Raw genomic sequence first — 20,787 nt, forward strand, 5'->3', positions numbered from 1 at the left:
ACCCACTCCGTGGTGACCCCAAACCCCAAGCTACTACCTACTTCACAGTACTTTTAAATAATACCACATCAGTGATGACCGCATTGTTGAACTCTGATCATGCCAGAGACAGCACTTGACAGCTTTCTGGCTTGCTTTGTGAATTTCTGCTTCTGATAATTCTAAGTAAAGCATTTAAATTAAGATAATAAGTGTGACTGCCAATAAAAACCTTCAGCTGCTGTCTGGCCAACTAAATACGTGTGCTTTTGCTAAAGCTAATGATGAATCATTGCTGACAAGCAATGGCTTAACTGTACTGGTGCCTTTCACCCTAGACAGCACTGAGAAAGTTTCGATCCAAAATTTTACTACCTTTGGACATTCAATTCCCAGCTGTTGCCAATCTATTCAAGACTAAGCAGCTAATGCATGCTCAAAAAGTTGTTAGAAGTCACCAGGTGATATTATCAATCATCAGGATCATCTGCATTTCAAAACTTTTTATCTGAAGAACGATAATATTTTTTTTTATTATTTCCATATCAAAAAAGAATCAGTGGTGTAGTGTGTAGTCAGGAAATAGAAAGTTGTAGTATTTAATTTTATAATATGTAAATACAGCCAAAAAGACAATGATAAACAAAGAATGATCATAGATACATTAAAGCACAACTCATAGTGTTGCTGAGTGAGACTTATATAACCAAATCAGCTTTTATGTAAACTAGAGTGTTTTATCAAGCACAGGCCACTTGATAATGCCACTAGTAATTGCCTTTGACTCTTTTTTCAAATTTAAATCATTAAATGAGTCTCATGACAGAATGAGTCTCTAGGTTGTTTGCTCCCAATGCATATGTATGATAAACCCCTGTGCTCCTATATATATATATATATATATATATATATATATATATATATATATATATATATATATATATGTATAGTATGTATAGTGCATGATTTTATTACATGTTTGTCCCATCCATTTACCCTCTTTTTTAATAGCTCTTCGGTTTCTATTGTATTGTTGTAGCATGAACATTAAACTGGTGTTATATTTTTCTGTTGATGGAAAAAGCTTTATGTAGCAACAAGTTTCAAATGTATCTGGGAAGGCTTTCCATTAAATTTTGCAGTGTGGCTCTGGTGATTTGTGCCCATTCAGCCTCAAGAGCATTAGTGAGGCCAGGTATTGATGTCGAGTGAGGAGGCCTGGGGCACAGACTACATTACAGTTTATCCCAGAGGTGTTCAGTGGGATTGAGGTCTAGGCTCTGTGCAGGCCACTTGAGTTCTTTCTTTCCTGATCAACAGGCTTTTAGCAGTTTTAGCAGCTTCTGTGATATCTACAATGGCCTTCTTTTTATTTGTGCCTCTGATGCTTCTAAACCCTTTACAGTGGGCATGTATTGAGCTTCTATACCAACTGTAGGATTCAGGAACCATGGCTCCATACAGACATTGTCACAAAGCAGCTTCACCAAAAGCAAATATCACCCTGACAAAACATTGGGAAGCCTTGAAAGGAACCAGATTCTAATTGGAACCCACTCTATCCTCAGTAGTTTGAGATTATAAATTGTTACCGTACAAATTGAAGAAGCGTAAACTATACTTGATATACTTAATCTACTGCACAGGGCTGAGTTTATATTTTTGGGACATGTGAACATTAGGGCATCCAAATCTTGAAAGAAACATAGTGACCTTGAAAGGTCATAGAAGAATTGATTTTTAGATAGCATCCAACCAACTAGCTGGCAGAATTTATAATAAGGGATAATTATCCTATGGTTGCTCTGGCTCTGACATGACCTTGATTATGATAAAGCAGCTATGTAAAATGTGACCTTTAGATGTGACTTTCTTGACGGATCTCAGCACACATACACACAAACACACACAATTAAGTAATTGCGAATTGTATTTTCAATTGCTTTTCTATTTGTAGATGCATAAATTGTGAAATAATTGCAATGAAAATGTAAATTAAGGTCTTACCATTTATTGCATTTTTGTTTACACAAATGTACAATGTCTGCCAAATTTCAAATATATTCCAGTTGCATTTCCACATCTTAAGAGTTGACCTTGTCAAAATAGCAATAGCAATTACACTGTTTGTATTTCACTTCCTCTGCATCATATATGGAGCATGCCAAAATTTAACTGGAATCACAGTTCCCTTTGCATTTGCATTTCCAATGTCTTACGCAGACACCTGTCAATCACTGTGAGGGCTGGGAGAATACTATGGGGCGTGTTCTTATTATCGGCCAGCAGGGAAAATGTCCTGAATAGACGACTCTGCTGAAGCTTTCGCATATAGATACAGTCTTAACAGCTTTATTATCTAAATGAAGAATGGTCTTGTTATATATTTTAATCTCTTTTAAAAGTAATTACCGTCACATTGTTTTCCAATAAATATTTGCATGACAGAGTCCAGATGGACTTCTGTCTAAATCGTTCACCAGTCTATTCCAGTAAACTATACAGACTGGAATGAAGAGAAAATAGTTTTGAAATAAAGAACAAACAGTATTATTGCCATAAATTATACAATAAAACAAAGTTGTACAAATGAGGTTGAGTAAATAAGAAACAGAAGGGGTGTTCAGCACATTTTCCTTTTAGGCCATTGACCAAAAGGCGCTCTGAAATGCAACACTAAGGAAGTAAAATAGCAAACAGTGTAATTGCTATAGCGATTTTGATATGACAGGGTCGTAACTTATAAGACATGGGAAATGCTATTGCATATGGACTTTTATTTTCCCTTTGAAATTTGGCAGACATTGTATGTTTGTGTAAATGAAAAAGAAAACTGTGATATGAGATTTGCATTTTCATTTGAATTAGGTCACAATTTATGCATTCACAAATAAAGAAGGCAATTGCAAATACAGTTGCAATTAGTTTTGAAAATAGTGCAGAAAATGCTTCCATATTTGTGATGCAGCATCACACATGCCTTCAAATATTAATCTGCTGACAAACTGATTCACTAAATGCTGCAAAATTTGCTTCAGTTTTGCTAAATAGGATGACCAAGGAAGCAGAACCATGACTCAACTCATGTCCTTTCAGTGTGCACTTGCCCTGTTTGTTTCAAATAGACAGTTCACACACATCAATACATCAAACATACACATAAATTTGACACCAACTGACCCACCAGCTTCTGTTTTATCTTTTTTACCAAGGAGAAATGTGAAAAAGTGGACTACAGGAAACAAAGGCAAAGAGAAATCCCACTTGGAGGATCAAAAACCAGGCAATTCATACTCAAGAGGTCACAGATGCATTATGGTTAAAAGACAAATGCCTTTAGTGGCTGCCAAGCCCGAAGGCCAGCTCACACCCAAAAGAGTTGTTTCAGAAAATCTCTCTCTCTCTCTCTCTCTCTCTCTCTCTCTCTCTCTCTCTCTCTCTCTCTTTCTCTCTCACTCATACACACACACATAGTGTCTAATCCCAGAAAGACACTTCAAAAGGATCTAGCCTTCAGCGGGGGAAATGAAGCACACAGCAATGTTCAATTAACAAGTCCTTTTCATGTTTTCTTCTGTTCTCTTGTGTTTGTTGTTCTTGTTTACTTCAGCTCTTATTCTCTTTATCGTCACATCTACACACAGAGTGCTATAGTGTCAACAATAACAATAACGTGCAGGATTATCAGCCTATGAGGTCCTGTGTGAGATAAATTGCTCATGGTTGGACTAGACAGGACAAGACATGTGGGTTCAGGTAAGGACAGGAGCAGGGGTGAAAAAATAGCCGAGAAACAATGATAAATAAAAGGATAGATAGATAGATAGATAGATAGATAGATAGATAGATAGATAGATAGATAGATAGATAGATAGATAGATAGATAGAAAATCTTACTTAATTAAAAATATCTAGTTATTTGAAAGTTAAAGACTAGTTACTTTCAAAGCTGCTCAAGTATTAACTGATGATATACTGTATCATGGAACTGAAGATTTTCATTTCAAAGAAGCATCAAACATTTGTCGAAAAATATCACTCAAAATAAAAAAAAAGTGTGATGGTCATTCTGTATGTATGAGTAATGGCATGAAATTTGCTAATGAATGAACCATAAGTAAATTACGATGTAATTAATATCATGTAACCTGCTGCTAGCCCATTTATGCTGGCAACTGGAAGCAATGCTGGTTTCACCTTTAATTATGAAACAGACTTGGTTCATTAAATATAGTCAGTTCAGGATATATCATCAGTTTCAAATTAGACAGATTCCTTCAGGTGATACAAGTTTTTTATATGTCTTTGCTCTAGCATATCTTTAATCCAGCATTTTTTTTTACAGAGGTAGGGCCAGGGGTATTCATCAAGTCTGACTACATTGTGGAGCATGAGACAATCACCTCACTTGATAAATTGGCATGATTGGCTGAATAGTTTTCTTCTACACTGATTAATTTGATTGGATGCTATACAATAAAATGCCGGGATGCTAAACTGAGCCTAGTCTATAGTTATATAACATCATTGGCTAGACGAGAGAAGAGCAGACCTTTGTTACTGTTTATAGAAAGTCTAAATAAAATATAAGGAATAATAATATCTAAAGTAAAGTATAAATACACAAGAACAATACTTAAGTATAATATTGATATAGTATTTTTAGCCTAAGTCAGGAGAGTACGTGTGAAAAGTAGAACACAGGGATGCATAGTGAACTATAATTTAGAAAAGATGTGAATCTCAGAAAAGAAGAGATGATGAGAGGTGGTGTATCAAACCTAGGACATTACCCCACATTCATTTCTTAAACAGCACATCCTTTTTTTTTTATTATTTGCTTCCCTTCCTTATTTCTTGTTGATTTAATTATGATTGTTAATTTTACATTTGCATTTCTCATCAGCAAATCATTTCTTCTTCTGTTTTTTTTTTGTTGTTGAGATTTGTCTCTAGATTCCTTTCCACTCTGTTGGAGCCTCTGATCTCTTCCTCCTGGACCCCTCTGAGTGTATGTGAAGAAAGCTGGCAGACTTCCATCAGTTTCTGGGTGACAGACTAAAGAAAGTAGGATCAAGGAGTCAGCTAGAGTTTTGGGAAGTACCCTATCTTCAAGTAAACTTTGCGTTTACTTGCTAATCCCAGAGTGTAAGTTCTAAGCCTTTCTATACTGCTGCTTGTTTCTACTTCCACTGTTGGACCTTTTTTCTTTTTCTTTTTCTTCTTTTTCTCTGCATTTCCCTTTGGCTTTATTATATCCCAGCTGCTCATGTTCTGACCATTGCCTCATTAGTTTAAATGTTCATCCTATGTTCAAATGGATTTCCTCAGGAGTCTCTGACTTCCTCTGATCTCCCAAACCACTCAGGTGGGTGGGCTGGCAATAATTCTAAATTGCTCCTAGGTGCAAATGTGTGGTTTAAACATGTACAGAAAGGACGGGTGTGTACAGGAGAGTGCAGGAGCAGGGCATGTCCATGATGACATGATGATAGACTAAAATATGTATATACAGGTTGGGACAGGTGTCTAATGATGATGCCAGGTAAGGACAGGGAAGGACTAATAGATAAACATATAGATAGATAGATAGATAGATAGATAGATAGATAGATAGATAGATAGATAGATAGATAGATAGATAGAAATGAAGACAGGCATGTACAGACCTGTACTACATTTCAAATTTTTTTTAAATTTTCCTGTGAATTATTTATGAAAAAATTAGGTCATATGCAGTTTGATCTATTGGGTCAATTGTGCAAAGAAGAATCTAGGCCTTCATTAATAAATATAAATTAAATTTAAAAATTTTATCATTTCATTTTATCATTATCATCATTAATTTATCGGTTTTCTAATATTCTTTTTATTCCTATAAAGCTGATTTGAAACAATGTCCCTTGAAATGGGGATTGAATTCATCAAGATTATATATACAAACATATAAACACAAAGAGTGAAAATCATGAACAAAAAAAAGAAATATAGTTGTTTAGATTTGTGTGTACTGTATATTAACACTCAGCTGGAGTGTGATGTACTGTAGTATAGACAATAGTGGAAGGAAATCAGAGAACCTCCTCACAGATAATAACTCCATCTAAGGATCAAATCAGGCAACCTGGAGCTCTAAGAAGCCACTGTGCCACGGATCTCTGAATGTAATTAGTGTTAAACTACTGCATTTTCTCATGTAGATCAAAAAGTGATGTTAGTGGCACTATCTTTTTTAGAAGTACTAAGAGTAGGTTTTCTGTGATCTGAGATAACAAGAACGTTGATAACGGGACATATTCCTGTGACATCATCCTGTGATGATTTTTGATTATTTGGGTTTGAAATAATCTTCTCTGATATTGTCACCTCATGATTTCATACTGATAGTTCTTTGAAAACGAGCAAATGATATCTTACATTTTGTAGATCAAGGTATTATGAATAACTCTCATATTTTTTTCTTAATTGAACTGAGAATTGAATATGTTTAGAATATTTCAAATCAAATGACATTGCTAGATAAATCTGAGCATTATTTAGTTTACATCATGTGTTATGTTCAATATTGCACTCTCTGCACTCTCACTCATACATTATAATATGATTAGAGCTAGCACACAAATCACTGTTTGACTGCATTATCAGTGACCTGGTAAAGTTACAATTTACCTATAAACAAGGAAAACAAGGACGGTGAAAATAATGTGATGTATATTTTTTAGTAAATCGATGAAACCTTATATTTTGGATAATACCCTGATGGCATCACTATATACAGACACAGAATGTAAAAGTAAGAACCAAAACCTATTTCTTTGAAAAAAAAAAAAAAATGGGGGATATCTAGTGTAAGAATTGCTTTTTAAACACAACGTTGATCCTTTATGAATATTCAAACTATATCATTTGTTTGTTTTTTTACTTTTGCTCAATAAGCAGTTGTGAGTTATGAAACTTGGAAGACTAAACACAAAAATGAGCACAAATGCATTTATCATAATCAAAGATTTAAGTTTCATTGCCTTATACTGCACACCTGGAGCCTTTGCATCTCAAGGGAATTGGGGAACAAGGGCACAACCTATCATAGGGCACAATTACACACACTCTTATATGCCCATTCACATGCTACAGACAATTTAGTGATACAATTCAGCCTACAATGCATGTCTTTGGACTTGGGGAGGAAACCACTGAATCACATGGAGAACATGCAAAATACAGGCACACAGATCTGTATCACCTCAAGTGTTAATAATTGATGGCCAGGTCCCCATAAGAGAAATAAATTCAGTCATAAATATTGTTCTAGAGACTGTTTGTCTGTGGTTGTTTACTGTAACTGTACTGTCACGCTAACAAGCAAAAGGCTGGCTGAGTTTTGCTTTCTCACCAACAGACAGAACAGTCAGACAATGTGGTTCTTACCGCTCCTGACCCAGTGTGCTGCATGTGCACTGTGTGTGACGGTGTAACAGCAGCGATGGCGGTTCTGCTGTAACTCACTCCACCTGATACTGATGGCAGCATTTTGTTCCACACCTGCACTTGGCCTCTCGAACAGAGAGATCACAGCTGACCTAAAACACATCGCATTCACCTAAAAAACACACATAAAATACACACAGTATATAACCAATACACAAGAACTAAAAGCAGGCAACAGGACAGTGTACTGAAGGCTTGACGTTCTTTTTATCTGTTTTTTTTATATCTATTTTTTATAGGAATACAGGTGAGGACAGGCATGTATATGTAAAAAAGGACAGTTCAGTAAAAACAGCATTAGCAATAAACACTGATATATCTAGTAGCCTAATTCAAACACGTATGTAAAAGGTCATACACAATTTTTTGATATTTTTGGCTTCAGATAAGTCTAATGGAAAACTTACATTTAGTTTATCAAGTTCAAATAAAGTTTAAATGCAGCATTCTAGCTAGTTTTTTGCTAACTGCTCACATAGCGAGCAGAAAAGACAGATTTATCACAAAAACTTGGGACAACAATGCTCAGGCATTCCACATTAGTCTTTATCTCTCAAGCTTATCCCCAAACACCCCACCTTTGCAGTTAATCAATAGAAGAAGCCTTTATTTGTCACCTATACATTTTTAGCACAGTGGAAGTCTTTTTTGCATACGGCAGCTTGTTAGGATGATGGGGTCAGAGCACAAAGGCAGCCGTGATGCAGGACCTCTGGAGAGTTTAGTGGTTGCTCAAGGGCCTAACAGTGGTAACTTGGCAGTTACATACTGTCCTATATATAACTGTTTATAACTTTCAAATATAACACTATAATATCCATGTTTTCTTCCACCCAGTAACTCTAGACTGCTTCTCAATGCAGGTTTATGCACAGAGGCAGTGTAGAAATAACAGATGAAGGGAAGTGAACGGAAAAATAATTTCAAAGCTCACCTGTCCTGCAACATCTCCAAAGCTGAGCACGGCGTGTTCAGGTCTCTCAGGATCATACCAATAATGGATGCAGATGGGAGTGTGACGCAGGCTATGAATTTTATACTGACAGCTGAACTCTTTCTTAGAGAGCAGATCATAAAAGCAGATCTCCTTACTGGTGAAAGAAACAGCAAGCTAATAAGGATGAGAAAACAGGACAGATAGACCAAATTACTTATTTCTTATGCACATACAAAATAACTCATACCGATATGCAGAAAATAAAGAGGGGCAACAGGGAATATTTTATTGACATAACACAATGAACTAAGTACACTAAACAGACCAGAAAGCAAAACCATATTTCATTCACTAAATAATTGCATTCGAATATCTGTGGCAGTGGCAGCTTGGTGGTCCTGAGGCTTGAACCATCCTTTTGATCACCTGGAGCCTTAACCACTGAGCCACCATTTGTAGAGTTAATAAGCAGAGCTGCTGCTAATCAGAACAGAACACAGCATGCATAAATAAACACAAATAGAAGAAGCAAAAACATTGCATCTATTCAACTTTCATAATATCAAATGCATTCATTGACAAGAAGGAGTGTGTTTATACAGTACATATGCATGTTTCAAGAGTTTATGAATTCAATGATGTATTTATAGCAGTGTATACACTGATCAGCCATTACAGTGGTACATAGTGTTTCATTGCAGTGGTGCCTGCCAAGGGGTGTGATATATAAAGTACATGAACAGTCAGTTGATGTGCAGAAAGCTGGAAAATGGTGCAAGCATAAAAATCTGAGTGACTTTGACTAGAGCCAATTTGTGATGGCTTGACCTCTGGGACAGAGCATTTCCAAAACAGCAGGTCATGTTCATGGTATACAGTGATTTGTACCTCAATTACATCATGGGTGCCCAAAGGTCCTGGCATTCATGTAGATGCCAATGTAGATTATTATTGATTATTGTACATTATTATTGATATTTTATAACAGAGGCTGACAACTAAGTAGTTTATCCTGCTTACTTGCTGAACTATACAATGGAGTATATTCCTATTATACTGGAGTGAGAAAATAGTGTGTTGTTCTCCTACACTTAAATACTAAACACCTTATACTTTAATAGGCAGTAAATAGTTAATAAGTAGAATGTGTAGGTATTTACCTTGTGGACATTGGGCAGCACCACCATACCCGTAACCCAGAGGTCTTTGGGTTTGACTGAATCATTGTCAAGTTTGTGGCTTTTGAGCAGTGTTAGATTCTCAGCCCACACAGCCATCATGCCTTCTTTACTCACACTCAGATAACGGCCTCTGCCCAGGTCTACCAGACTCTGGATTTGCCCTCTGTGAGGGGCAGACAGAAGGCGAGGTGGGCACCAACGTGGCACTGCAGACATTGCAGCTTGCTCTTGTTTCTCTGAAAGTCCCAGAAGAAGGTAAGATGCTAGGTGATTCCAGTCCACCCAGCCCTCCCTGGACACATCCACACTGTCAAATAAACGCTCGTATTCCTCCCGTGAGCCGCGGCCAATCATGGAGTAGAACTTGTCTATAAATTCCTCCCGCTGCATGGTTACTGCATCACTAGAGCCACTACATGACTGGAATTAGAATTGGAATCAAATACTCAACCTGGTTCTGGTACTGTAACTTGAGCAAAGAAATATAAGAATAACTCCAGTAGGACAGTACGACTGAATGTCAAAGAACTGTTTCTGTTTAAGAAAGATATTGTTTACCATATACCTGAATAGTGAAGCTAATAATCACTGTATACTTGTTTATCATTATATCACTGGGTACTGGCTTTTTGTGTAATTTATGCTTAAATTACATCAACATAAAAATACATAATTAAATAAAGAAATAGATAAATAAAATATCATTTTTGCTAGGATTGTTTCAAATTATTATTTCATTTAATGTATTTTTTAACTTCAAACATCTTTCTGAGAGTTATGAGAGTTTTCCAATTGGTGGGAAATGTATAACACCTTGTCACCAAAAATATGTTATTTTAAATGATGACATAGAAATCATTAAAGTGTGTTTTATAAAAGAACAGAGGGTTTCTATTTACTGATGTCAATTTCACTATTTATTGAATGAATATTGCATGCTGCTAGATTTTTGCAAGTACCTATTTAGTTGAAGGTTGTTTTTTATTTATTTTAGTCAAAAGTGAAACTCCATACCTGCTTTTCTAAACATAACATAGATAAAAAAATAAAATTGAAAGATTAAGAACTCCCTAACCTCATAATCCAGGCTTCTTTATTCATTCAAACACACACACATTCTGTAAAGTGCACACACACGCACACACATTAAAATACTGTCTCGTCTTCCCCTCTAAAGCTCACTGATCTCACCTGAAACAGACTCTGCATCTTGATGAAGTCCTCTATACTCAGTTGACTCTCAAGCATCTCCTCCTCCCTTACTGTTGCCATGGTTTCAGCTGTCAGTCAGGCCTAAAGGACACAAGCGTGCAACTCCTTTTGGGGAAAAAATGCCACAAAGATCATAAAGAGACCTCTTCTTCCCAGAATCAGATTAGACAGAGATACAACAGTAAGGTGAGTGTTAACAAATCAACATTGCTATGATGCATTGATTAAGGTTAAAATTCCTATAAATAATCTATACATTTTTGTAAGTATATTTTATTCAGATATTTTACTTAACAAATAACAATAAATGGAACAGACAAAAAAAAAACCTTGTGTTGCACTTGAGAACCCTTAAGATGCATACAATTAAATAAATCAAAACAACTTTAGGTTAAAAAAAATCCACAGTGGCAGCTCTATCCATCAAAAGAATATCTACAAAGAAACTTAAAAAGATGGACTTCAAAGATGGAATAGGCTTTAATATGAAATTTGAGAACTGTCTTTTTAACAGCAGTTGAGTAAGCCAGTAGTATTTTCTTGTGAAGTGGGTTTAGATTGAAAGATCTAAGTCATCTCTGAGTAAGAATAATGCTGCGGATATAGGAAAATCTTTTTCTAAAAGAGATGACATCAGGTCTGCAGCAATTTCCCAAAGATGTCTAAATACATGGAAAAAGTTGCCAAAAGCAATTGAGGATATATTTAGAACCCAAATATTCAGCAGATTACTTTTCATTTGAAATTAAGATGTTCTAATAAATCCATGTACAAATTCGGAATAAATCAACTAGTGAGCAATATATTTAGATGAAGCGAATACATTTTTCCAAAGAAGATCCCAATCCATTTCCGCGTTAGCTTAATACAAATCCTAACACCATACCTCCACTATCTCATTCAAGCATGAGAAATAAACTTATTATAAATATTGAATACAAAACTCCGGGAACATTAGCTGACTTAAAAAGATCAAAGGGTGGCTTTCTGTGGGACTGTGCAGAAAGCGAAGTAGCAGAGATTGTATAAATGTCTTTCAAGTCAGGAAATGGTGCCTTATCATTAAAGATGTGCACGAAAGTAAGAATACTTGCCTTAGACACATTAATTTTCATCTTTTTATACCCCAAAACTAGGAAGTTGTCATTCTTTGAAATGAATCAGGAAGCACTGAGGTCTGTCCTCAAAATGCAATACTTCTATACCACATAATACACTGTTATATACTGTATACTGCATACTATTTTATTAATTGTATGAGATGTGCTATATATTATGCATGGGTGTACAGTATTTGGTTCGATTATTGGGGGTTAAAGTGTAAATAGGTATGCTTCCCGCTATAATTACATTTAAAGATGATTACATTAAAAAAAAATAAAAAAAATCACATCTTTGTAATGTGCAGTGCTTTCACATAATTTCTGTTTGCTTATTATATATATTTTTTTATATCTACCCATCCATCCATCCATCCATCTATTTGTCTAATCTGTCATACACAAGAATTTATGATCAAATAAAAGTTTCATTAAAACAAATTATCCAGAACATAATGAATGCACACTGTAAGTGATTAAACCTTATACACATCATTTATTGTGAGATGCCACTGTAGTGCAGGCAGGGCAACATCTGAAAAAAATTCAAATAAAAATTGAAAGCGAAACATATACTGTAGTCATTTCTTCTCTGCACGACATGACATGCAGTGTGAACAACCTTGTTGTTGCTGAAAATAATGGGAACTATTAAAATTACATTTAGCTAACATAGCACAAGCTTGTTTATAGTGTCGTTAGCTTGATTACACCAAATTATCCTACCTCCTTCTGAGTACATGTTTTATTTTGTTACTGTCCCTCTCTGACCAGCGATGCAAAACAGATTGCTGAGCAGCACTTCACTTCATATTCAAAGCTTTGAAATGGCAGTAATCAAACATTGCTTTTTACGTTAGCAACTTGTGCAACAAAGAGGGGCTTTTATAGTATTTTTATCTGATTTGTTATAACAAACGATTACAAACACCAATGATGGTACAAAATATATTACTTTAACATATTTTACAGTCAATTTTCATATAAATATTAGCTTGTAATTGCCAGCACTGATTACCCCACCCTCTTCCTGACCTGGGAAACTAAACCTTTGGTATTATTCAAGGTTTATTGTTTTGTGTGGCTTTCAGTCGATTTTGCTTGTAACTCATGCTGTTTGATTTAGCGCAAAGAATTTTGAGTTACTGTGACTCAAAATGTGTTAATGTGTTCTCATGTGGCTGAAAATTATGTACTGATGTGCCAAAAAAGATTTAGGAATTTAGAAACTGGAGTGCAAAGCAATTATAGTAATGTACTAGCACAACTACCATAAACAGCTCATTTTCATCACCGTAAAGGGTAAAGGGGTTTGACTTTTTTATTATTTAATTAAAAAAAAAACAAGGGTTTTTTGGCTGTAGATAGCTGTATATAAGCTTGTTTATATAGGCAAAAGAAATCAATTATATATTGAACAAGCATATTAAACAGGTGCTGATGCTGATCTTATGTCTGATTTAATTCCCACCATTTTTGTGTAACCATATATTAGCAAGCTAGAGAAAATAATCCAAACATTTTTTTAAAAAAATATCTTATATTATTTAAGCCCCATTCACACTCTAACATTTCTCACAATGACTCCTCTGTAACACAACTCTCATATCCAGGCAATTAGAAATTAAAAATAGCACTAGCACCATGTTTTCCCTGAAAGCCTGTATGCTGCATTACACAAGGCAATATGAACATGATATTGTGGCACGTGCAAACATAAAGTGAGCTTTTATAAAGGCTGTAGTGGTCATTTAAATCAGCCTGCATGATCAAGCTTTTTGTTGACTTCCCTTCTAACAGCCTGTAAAGTACATGTTCAAATATTTTCAATCCATCCATCATTCTGTGATTACTGGGAGTGTTTCTGAAGCTGATTTTCTCAGAGTCGTGCTGATACAGGCCACTGAAATACTTTGATTTTTAAGCTGTATTGCTTTTGTTGTTCATTTTCCCCCAGGACATTTCAAGTCACATCTGATATAAGATATACAGCCTTTTCACAGCTAATTTATAAATGTGTTAACAATGAATTTAATCAGGAAAAGGAGGCTAGAGGACCTGGAATGTGAAAAAAAAACACTACCATATAGGATTACACAACAAATATCACCATAACATCAGGGTCATGAAGTAAAGAGCCACACAAATGTTTCTTAAAGCGCTAATGAATAGAATCAAATTATAGATTTTGTTCATTGTTATAAAATCTAAACAACAAGTAATCAGCTATTGTCACAGAATATGTTATACACCTGATTTGTGTAAAATGACTTAGAAAGACTAGAAAAAAAAATTCCCTACCTATCTGTTTGTGTAAAGTGAGTCCAGGACATGAAAACTTGCCGCAAGGCTTTTTTAGCAATGAAGCTCAAAAAAGTTTGAGTGTTGGGCAGATGGGAATATAAACTCCTTGAAATGTACACATTAGTGCACACTAAGTGCGGTTCTAAGAAACAAACAAAGCAAAAGTCCTCAAAGAACAAGAAAATCTGCCACCAGTTGTAGCACTGCTGGTGGTGAATCTAAACACACACCACACACATACACACATCTACACAACACTTTTCTTTTATGATCACTCTCTTTTAAAGACCGTCCAGGTCTCCAGGCAACAAGGGAGCGAGACGGGGACGTGTTTATGCGTCCAAGCCATTCCTCTTTTCACAGATTGGACACTAGAGAGAAGCTTATCTGAGCCTGGGGCACATTTTTCCCCAACACACACACACACACACACACACACACACACACACACACATACACAATGGAGAGAAGCAATGGGGGAAAGAGTTTTATTACAGTTTCCACATCCCTTGCTTCCACAGCTCTCAAGGGCTTTAAACAATTGTTGTCCAGGGCTTCAGTGAGAACAAAGGCTTTATTTTCTTATTTTCTCTTTCAGTCTAACACAAACACACATACACACACACACATGCACACATACACCACAAATAACATCACCCTGGGAACCCAACAATGCAGCATTCAAACCCAGAAAGCAGTGTTTTGTTTAAATACTTTTAAGCAATCTACAGTATAGAGTAACACACAGGTCCCAGTCATGCAGTCAGATGTCTTTACTTGATCTGCTATTACACACTGATTTAAACATTCCCTAAGCTGAGCCTTATCCCATGTGTGGAAAATCATAGTGTGAAACTGAGATCTAGAATATGTATCCTGTTTATACACTGCTCTCTCCCTTGTCGCACCTTATAACTCATCCACACTGCTACAAATTGACACGACTGCTGCTGTTTTCCAATTTACACTCCTCATATTTCTACGTTACACACGGTGGCACAGCAGCTTACAGCTTCAGAGTCCCTCATTCAATCCTGAGCTCAGGTTACTAGCTGTGCAGTGTTACCCATGTCTTTCCAGTGTTTACATGGGTTTTCTTCAAAATCTTTAGTTTCCTCCATCTCCCAAAAACATGCCAGCAGGTTGACAGGCTATGCTAAATTGCCTCTAAGCGTGAACGTGTGCATGTGTGTGCATGCATTGTACATCTCATTCAGACTGGCATCCCATATAGAGTGTATTCCATTCTGATGCCCAGTTTTCCTGGATAGACTCCAAGTCCACTGTGAACCTAATCAAGATAAAGGGATTACTGAAGAGGAAAGAATGAATTATGTAAGAGGTACAATTTTTTACACTAAATATACCGAAGGCTAATAAGTAGAAAGTTAGAAGGGTAAGGAAGAAGAAAATAATGAACTGCCTCTTATGGATGAAAGATGTTGCGGTACTGTTAAATGTTAAATGATAAAATGAATACAAAATTGGACTCAGGACAGAAACAATTAAGGAAAGTCTGAGTAAGTGCTAACCAGTTGATGGCAGATATAAAATAAGAGCTTATTAAAAGTAAGAGGTTTTTCTACGAGAGTAAGAAATCTTACATCCAGTTTTAAATCTTACATCCAGTTTCATTAAACCCAAAAAGATATTTTAATATTTTTGATATTTTCATTTCACATATTTAAATAATTTAAATGTTTGTGTCTTTTTTATTTGAAGTCATTTACAGTACATTTCAAATATACGAGCAGGTTAGTGTCTTTATTAACTGCAGGGATTTTTACTCAAATGTCAGAAAAAAATGGAATACACAAACTGAGGAATTTTATTTTATTTCTGGTGCAAGAATTTCAGTGTTTCTAAAATCAAACAAAACATAAAATGCGTTTTAATACTGTTTTGATAGAAAAGACTCCTTTGAACAACTCAATATCAAATATGCATTCTCATTAACTAAATACTCACATTGATGCAGTTATTTGATGTTTTCTTTCACCAACACCTGATACTCACTCAGTTAACATTTTGTCCAGTAATGATGAATTCTTGATGGACAGTTGTGAACTCAGTCCTCTGGACCCGGCTGTATCTTTTTAACAGACCTATATTACAAAGCAAGCAATAGAGTTGAGGTAATTCATTTTCTCATGGCTCAAACCCTCAGGGATCATTTATGTTTCTGATTCCTACACATTACTTAATGGCTCGAGATAATAATAATTAGCTGATCAGCGCTTTCTTGCACTAAGATAAAGTTTTAAATCAGGTCACGGTCATTTCATTCAATATTCATTTCAAAATGGAAGCGTTTTAGCAATTAAAAAATTAAGATAGGGACCTCCCTGAGGACTTACTATCAAATCCTTTGAGCAAAAAGCTAAGATTTTTCAGTCTTGAAGTCATTCTAGACTACAAGAGGCAGATCTTTAAATTCTCTGTTTTTTACATGTAGCAGGCATTTTCATTTTCCCAGAGCGTCTGTACTCTAAAACACCTATTGATTTAGTCTAGGTTAGGATTTGTCCTATTATTGTCTTAGGAGTCTAACTGTTACCTGAGCCTTAAAGCCATAAAGTCCTGGTGCTGCACTATCCTATTATATCGGATTATTAACCATGACAACTAGGTGTTTAGACAACATCTATGTACAGAAAAACAATTCATATGTAAAAAAAATACAGCTACAGCATTTAGCAGATACCGTTTATCTATAGAAACTTAAAGCAGTTCTTTATCTTATATCCAGATAGGAAAAAAGATGGCTTTAGTCTTGGATAATATAATGGTGCTTTGTGTTATATATCTACATTTTATGCTAGTTAACTACACCTATCTACTAATTTAGAGTTTTTTAGGAGAATTAGGAGATTATTATTTCTAAAGTGAGACAGGATTTCCTTCTGTAGTAAAATTTAAAAAAAATAAATAAATCTGCACACCTTCAGTATGAATTGGAATGCTGACTGTGCGCCAGGCCTTCTCTTCTGACATCAGTGTCTGATCTCAGTAAATCTCTTGTGGCTGTTCAACAAAAGCATTTGGATATTAAGGCTGTGGGGTATGATTGCGCCTGGCAGGTCTGCCTCTGAGCACCATTCAAATGCTTCAGAATGCTGCTGCGCAACATGATTTCAAGTTCCTAAGTTCTCCCAAACCACCCTATTGCTACGCTCCCTCTATTGGATTTCTGTAGCTGCTAGAAACATATTTTAACATTGATGCCTGCCTACTAAGCCCAAGACAGACCAGAACCCACTTACTGAAAAGTAGTTATCACACCCTGCACTGCACCACACTCCCACTGATACTCTAACACTGCTAAACTGGTCCCATCATCTCTCAGTGTATAAGGAAGGCATCCATTAAGACTATTCTGTTCTGGTGCCTAGTTGTGGAAATAAACTTCATGTCCAAACAGCTGAGTCACTGGCAGTCTTCAAACAATGGCTAAAAAAACATACCTTCTGAAATACTCTTGGTCTTTGCTACAAAAAGTTGGTCTTTGCTTTTCTTGCTCTTTCTTTCAGCTTTTCTTGCTGTATTACCTGCCCAACAGGACATTTATACTGATGGTATTCTTAATCTTTAACATGCTGAACCATTATCCCAATGTATTTATTGAAAGAGACTTCAAAGCATAAGTAAGTAAGTCATTCTGGATAAGGGCATCTGCCAAATGCCATAAATGTAAATGCAAATGTAAAGTTGGACACATAAGATGTGCACATCTTTGGTAATATAGTGTATCTGTCTTTTTTCAGGCAGAAGTTAATAAAGTTAACACCCATCGTGCATCACAGTACCCCCTCCCTTCAACAACTCCATTGGCACCCTATCAAACACTATTGATTTTAATATTCTTCTCCTGACTTTTAAAGCCCTTCATAATCTTGCTCCACCATACCGTTCAGATGTTATATAGTTCTACTCTCCCTCCTGTACTCTCCACTCTTCCTCATCTAGGCTCCTCATTACACTCCCTGCTTGTTTAACCATCATGGGTGCTAGAGCTTTTAGTCGCACTGCTCCTCATCTCTGGAATTCTCTCCCGGAAATCATCCGTAACAAAAACTCCATTACCACATTCCAAACACGACAGGATCCTAGGCTGCACTTAAATCTCCTTAATGTTCACTGTTAGATAACTATTTTAATATAGTTTTATTGTTATTTAATGTTATTTTATTTACTTGTTTGAATTTGTATGGTGACTCAATTGACTTGAAAGGTGTTCATAAATAAAATGTATTATTATTATAATTATTATTTTCATGTATCTATAACTGATGTAAGCACCTTGTAAGTGTTCTATTTTTTATATATTCTGCTCTCAACTAACTTAATGAACTATGCTAAAGTGAACAATGATGTGATTATCAATGGTGTTTAAAGAAATTGAACCAAATGCTATTGGGGTTTCAATAGTTTGCAAGTTTTGTCAGCTAACTAGCTAGCTCATGCTCACTCACTCTCTCATTTTCTATTGCTTATCTGAACTACCTCGGGTCACGGGGAGCCTGTGTCACGGGGGTATCTCAGGCGTCATCAAGCATCAAGGCAGGATACACCCTGGACGGAGTGCCAACCCATCGCAGGGCACACACACTCTCATTCACTCACGCAATCACACACTACGGACAATTTTCCAGAGATGTCAATCAACCTACCATGCATGTCTTTGGACCGGGGGGAGGAAACCGGAGTACCTGGAGGAAACCCCCGAGGCACGGGGAGAACATGCAAACTCCACACACACAAGGCGGAATCGAACCCCCAACCCTGGAGGTGTGAGGCGAACGTGCTAACCACTAAGCCACCGTGCCCCTGCTAGCTCATGCTATTTCATGCTATTTCATACAATTTTTCTAGCTACATTGTTATCTATCTAGCCAGCACATCATTAATGACCTATAGTGCAAAGCTGCACCATTTATACACAGCCCCACTGAGCTTATTATTGCACCTAGTAGTTGTAAGATGTGCATATATGTAAAAATTGTATATACTGTATATCTGCTGTGTATTATCTGCTGTCCAATATGAAGTGGACTATATTTGTCCGGAAGAATTGTGTTTGCACCATAGTGACCTTGTTCTTTTAGAAATACTGTGAGTGGAAAAAAAGAAGAAAAAAAAAAGAAAAATGTGTTTCCCTTTTCTATTTGTCAAAATTCCCTGGGCTAAAAAATATATCCTTCTATATGGATTTTGAGATGTTTTGGGTAATACATCTGACATTACCTGGAAACTCTGGTTAATGATACCAATCCTACTGTTTGGGACAATTGGGAAACACATGCTATATCGAACATAGATGAACATAGAAATGCATTCAAACAAGCTGCTAGACAGTATGTATGCTGTCAACATTCAACTTCCTGTTTTAGCGATTACTCTAAACTCTTCACTAGCTAATCCACTACAGTCAAATATGACAGCCTCTTGACTTTTAGCAAAGTAAATTAATAATCCTGCACTAATCCTTGAAATAATACTTACATAAATATGAACTAATGATGAGTTGTCATAAATACTAATCACACACTAATCAACAGCTAACCTTAACTCCAAAATGTGGAATGAATTAATGCATGAATAATGACCACCAAGTTTGTTTTTTTTTCATGTTTGTTAGTTAATGTTTTAATTAACACATAGGGGTAAACTCAATCAAGCCTGCTTCATAACAAAGAATATGAATTAAATGTAAATAATGATCATAAACGGTGTCATAATTTACAGTGATCCGCTTGAACAAAGAAAAAAGATGTACTAAGAATAAACAGCAATAATTTAATCTCAAGCCATTTTTCATCATCTTCCATCCATTTCTGTTTAAATCCCACTTTAGTACTAGTACATGCTCTGGATGGTTCAGGTCTGGTGCACTGCTCCTTTGCCCACAAGGGTGAAATGAACACAGAAACATTTATTTATTTTGCAGATTAAATCCAGGGTTAAAAAAAAACATTTTCCTGTTTTAGTCCTGGATCTCAACTTCTTTATTTTGACTGCTTTACCGTGTATATGTCAATCACTTCTCCCGGCATTAAACTGCTCATGTTTTGTGCCAATAGCCGTCAAAATGTCTGTGCACGTTCCTGTTCTTTCTATATAATACACAACCTAAAAATTCCCATAAACTGTTTATGTCTAACACTCATGCCTTGCTCACTGGATAATGTAGTCTATCTGAGAACTGCTGTTATAATTGAGACGTCCATGCTAGACGGAATTAAATCCGCTTGAATTGTATTGAATATTGCTTGCAAAATAAATACCTGTCCCTAACACAGAGAAATGCTCATTACTTAGGCAGCATCCTCTTAAATAGAAGTTTCCAATTTTAGGCATTCACTATAGCAGTAATTGAAAATGCTCAATTTGGCTGTCAATATTATAATGGATTGTTATGATTATGTTCTAGAGATATCTCCATATCCCCCACAAGCCAGAGCAAGATAAAGCTGTTTCCCGGTTAATTTATGAATGAATAGAATTTTCTATGTAACTTACAGCAATGCTAAACATCTAGAAATGCCACAAAATACAAATATTACAATAAACACATATGAGACAGAAG

General features: G+C 35.9%; 1 protein-coding gene across 1 annotated transcript in view; it reads right to left on the reverse strand.

The window, feature by feature from the left end:
* LOC132851599 (WD repeat-containing protein 49-like) overlaps window positions 1-14,428 on the reverse strand; it is a 37,406-nt gene extending 22,978 nt beyond the window's left edge. The window contains exons 1-5 of the mRNA XM_060878567.1: window positions 14,199-14,428; window positions 10,777-10,902; window positions 9,565-10,005; window positions 8,402-8,578; window positions 7,408-7,579 (exon numbers count right to left, since the gene is read on the reverse strand). Of these exons, the coding sequence (XP_060734550.1) occupies window positions 7,408-7,579; window positions 8,402-8,578; window positions 9,565-10,005; window positions 10,777-10,857 (871 nt within the window). The 5' untranslated portion in view covers window positions 10,858-10,902; window positions 14,199-14,428. The remainder of the gene's footprint in view (window positions 1-7,407; window positions 7,580-8,401; window positions 8,579-9,564; window positions 10,006-10,776; window positions 10,903-14,198) is intronic.
* Window positions 14,429-20,787: the final 6,359 nt, after the last annotated feature.

Source organism: Tachysurus vachellii, chromosome 9 (assembly GCF_030014155.1).
Source record: "Tachysurus vachellii isolate PV-2020 chromosome 9, HZAU_Pvac_v1, whole genome shotgun sequence".
Classification (NCBI taxonomy): Eukaryota; Metazoa; Chordata; class Actinopteri; order Siluriformes; family Bagridae; genus Tachysurus; species Tachysurus vachellii.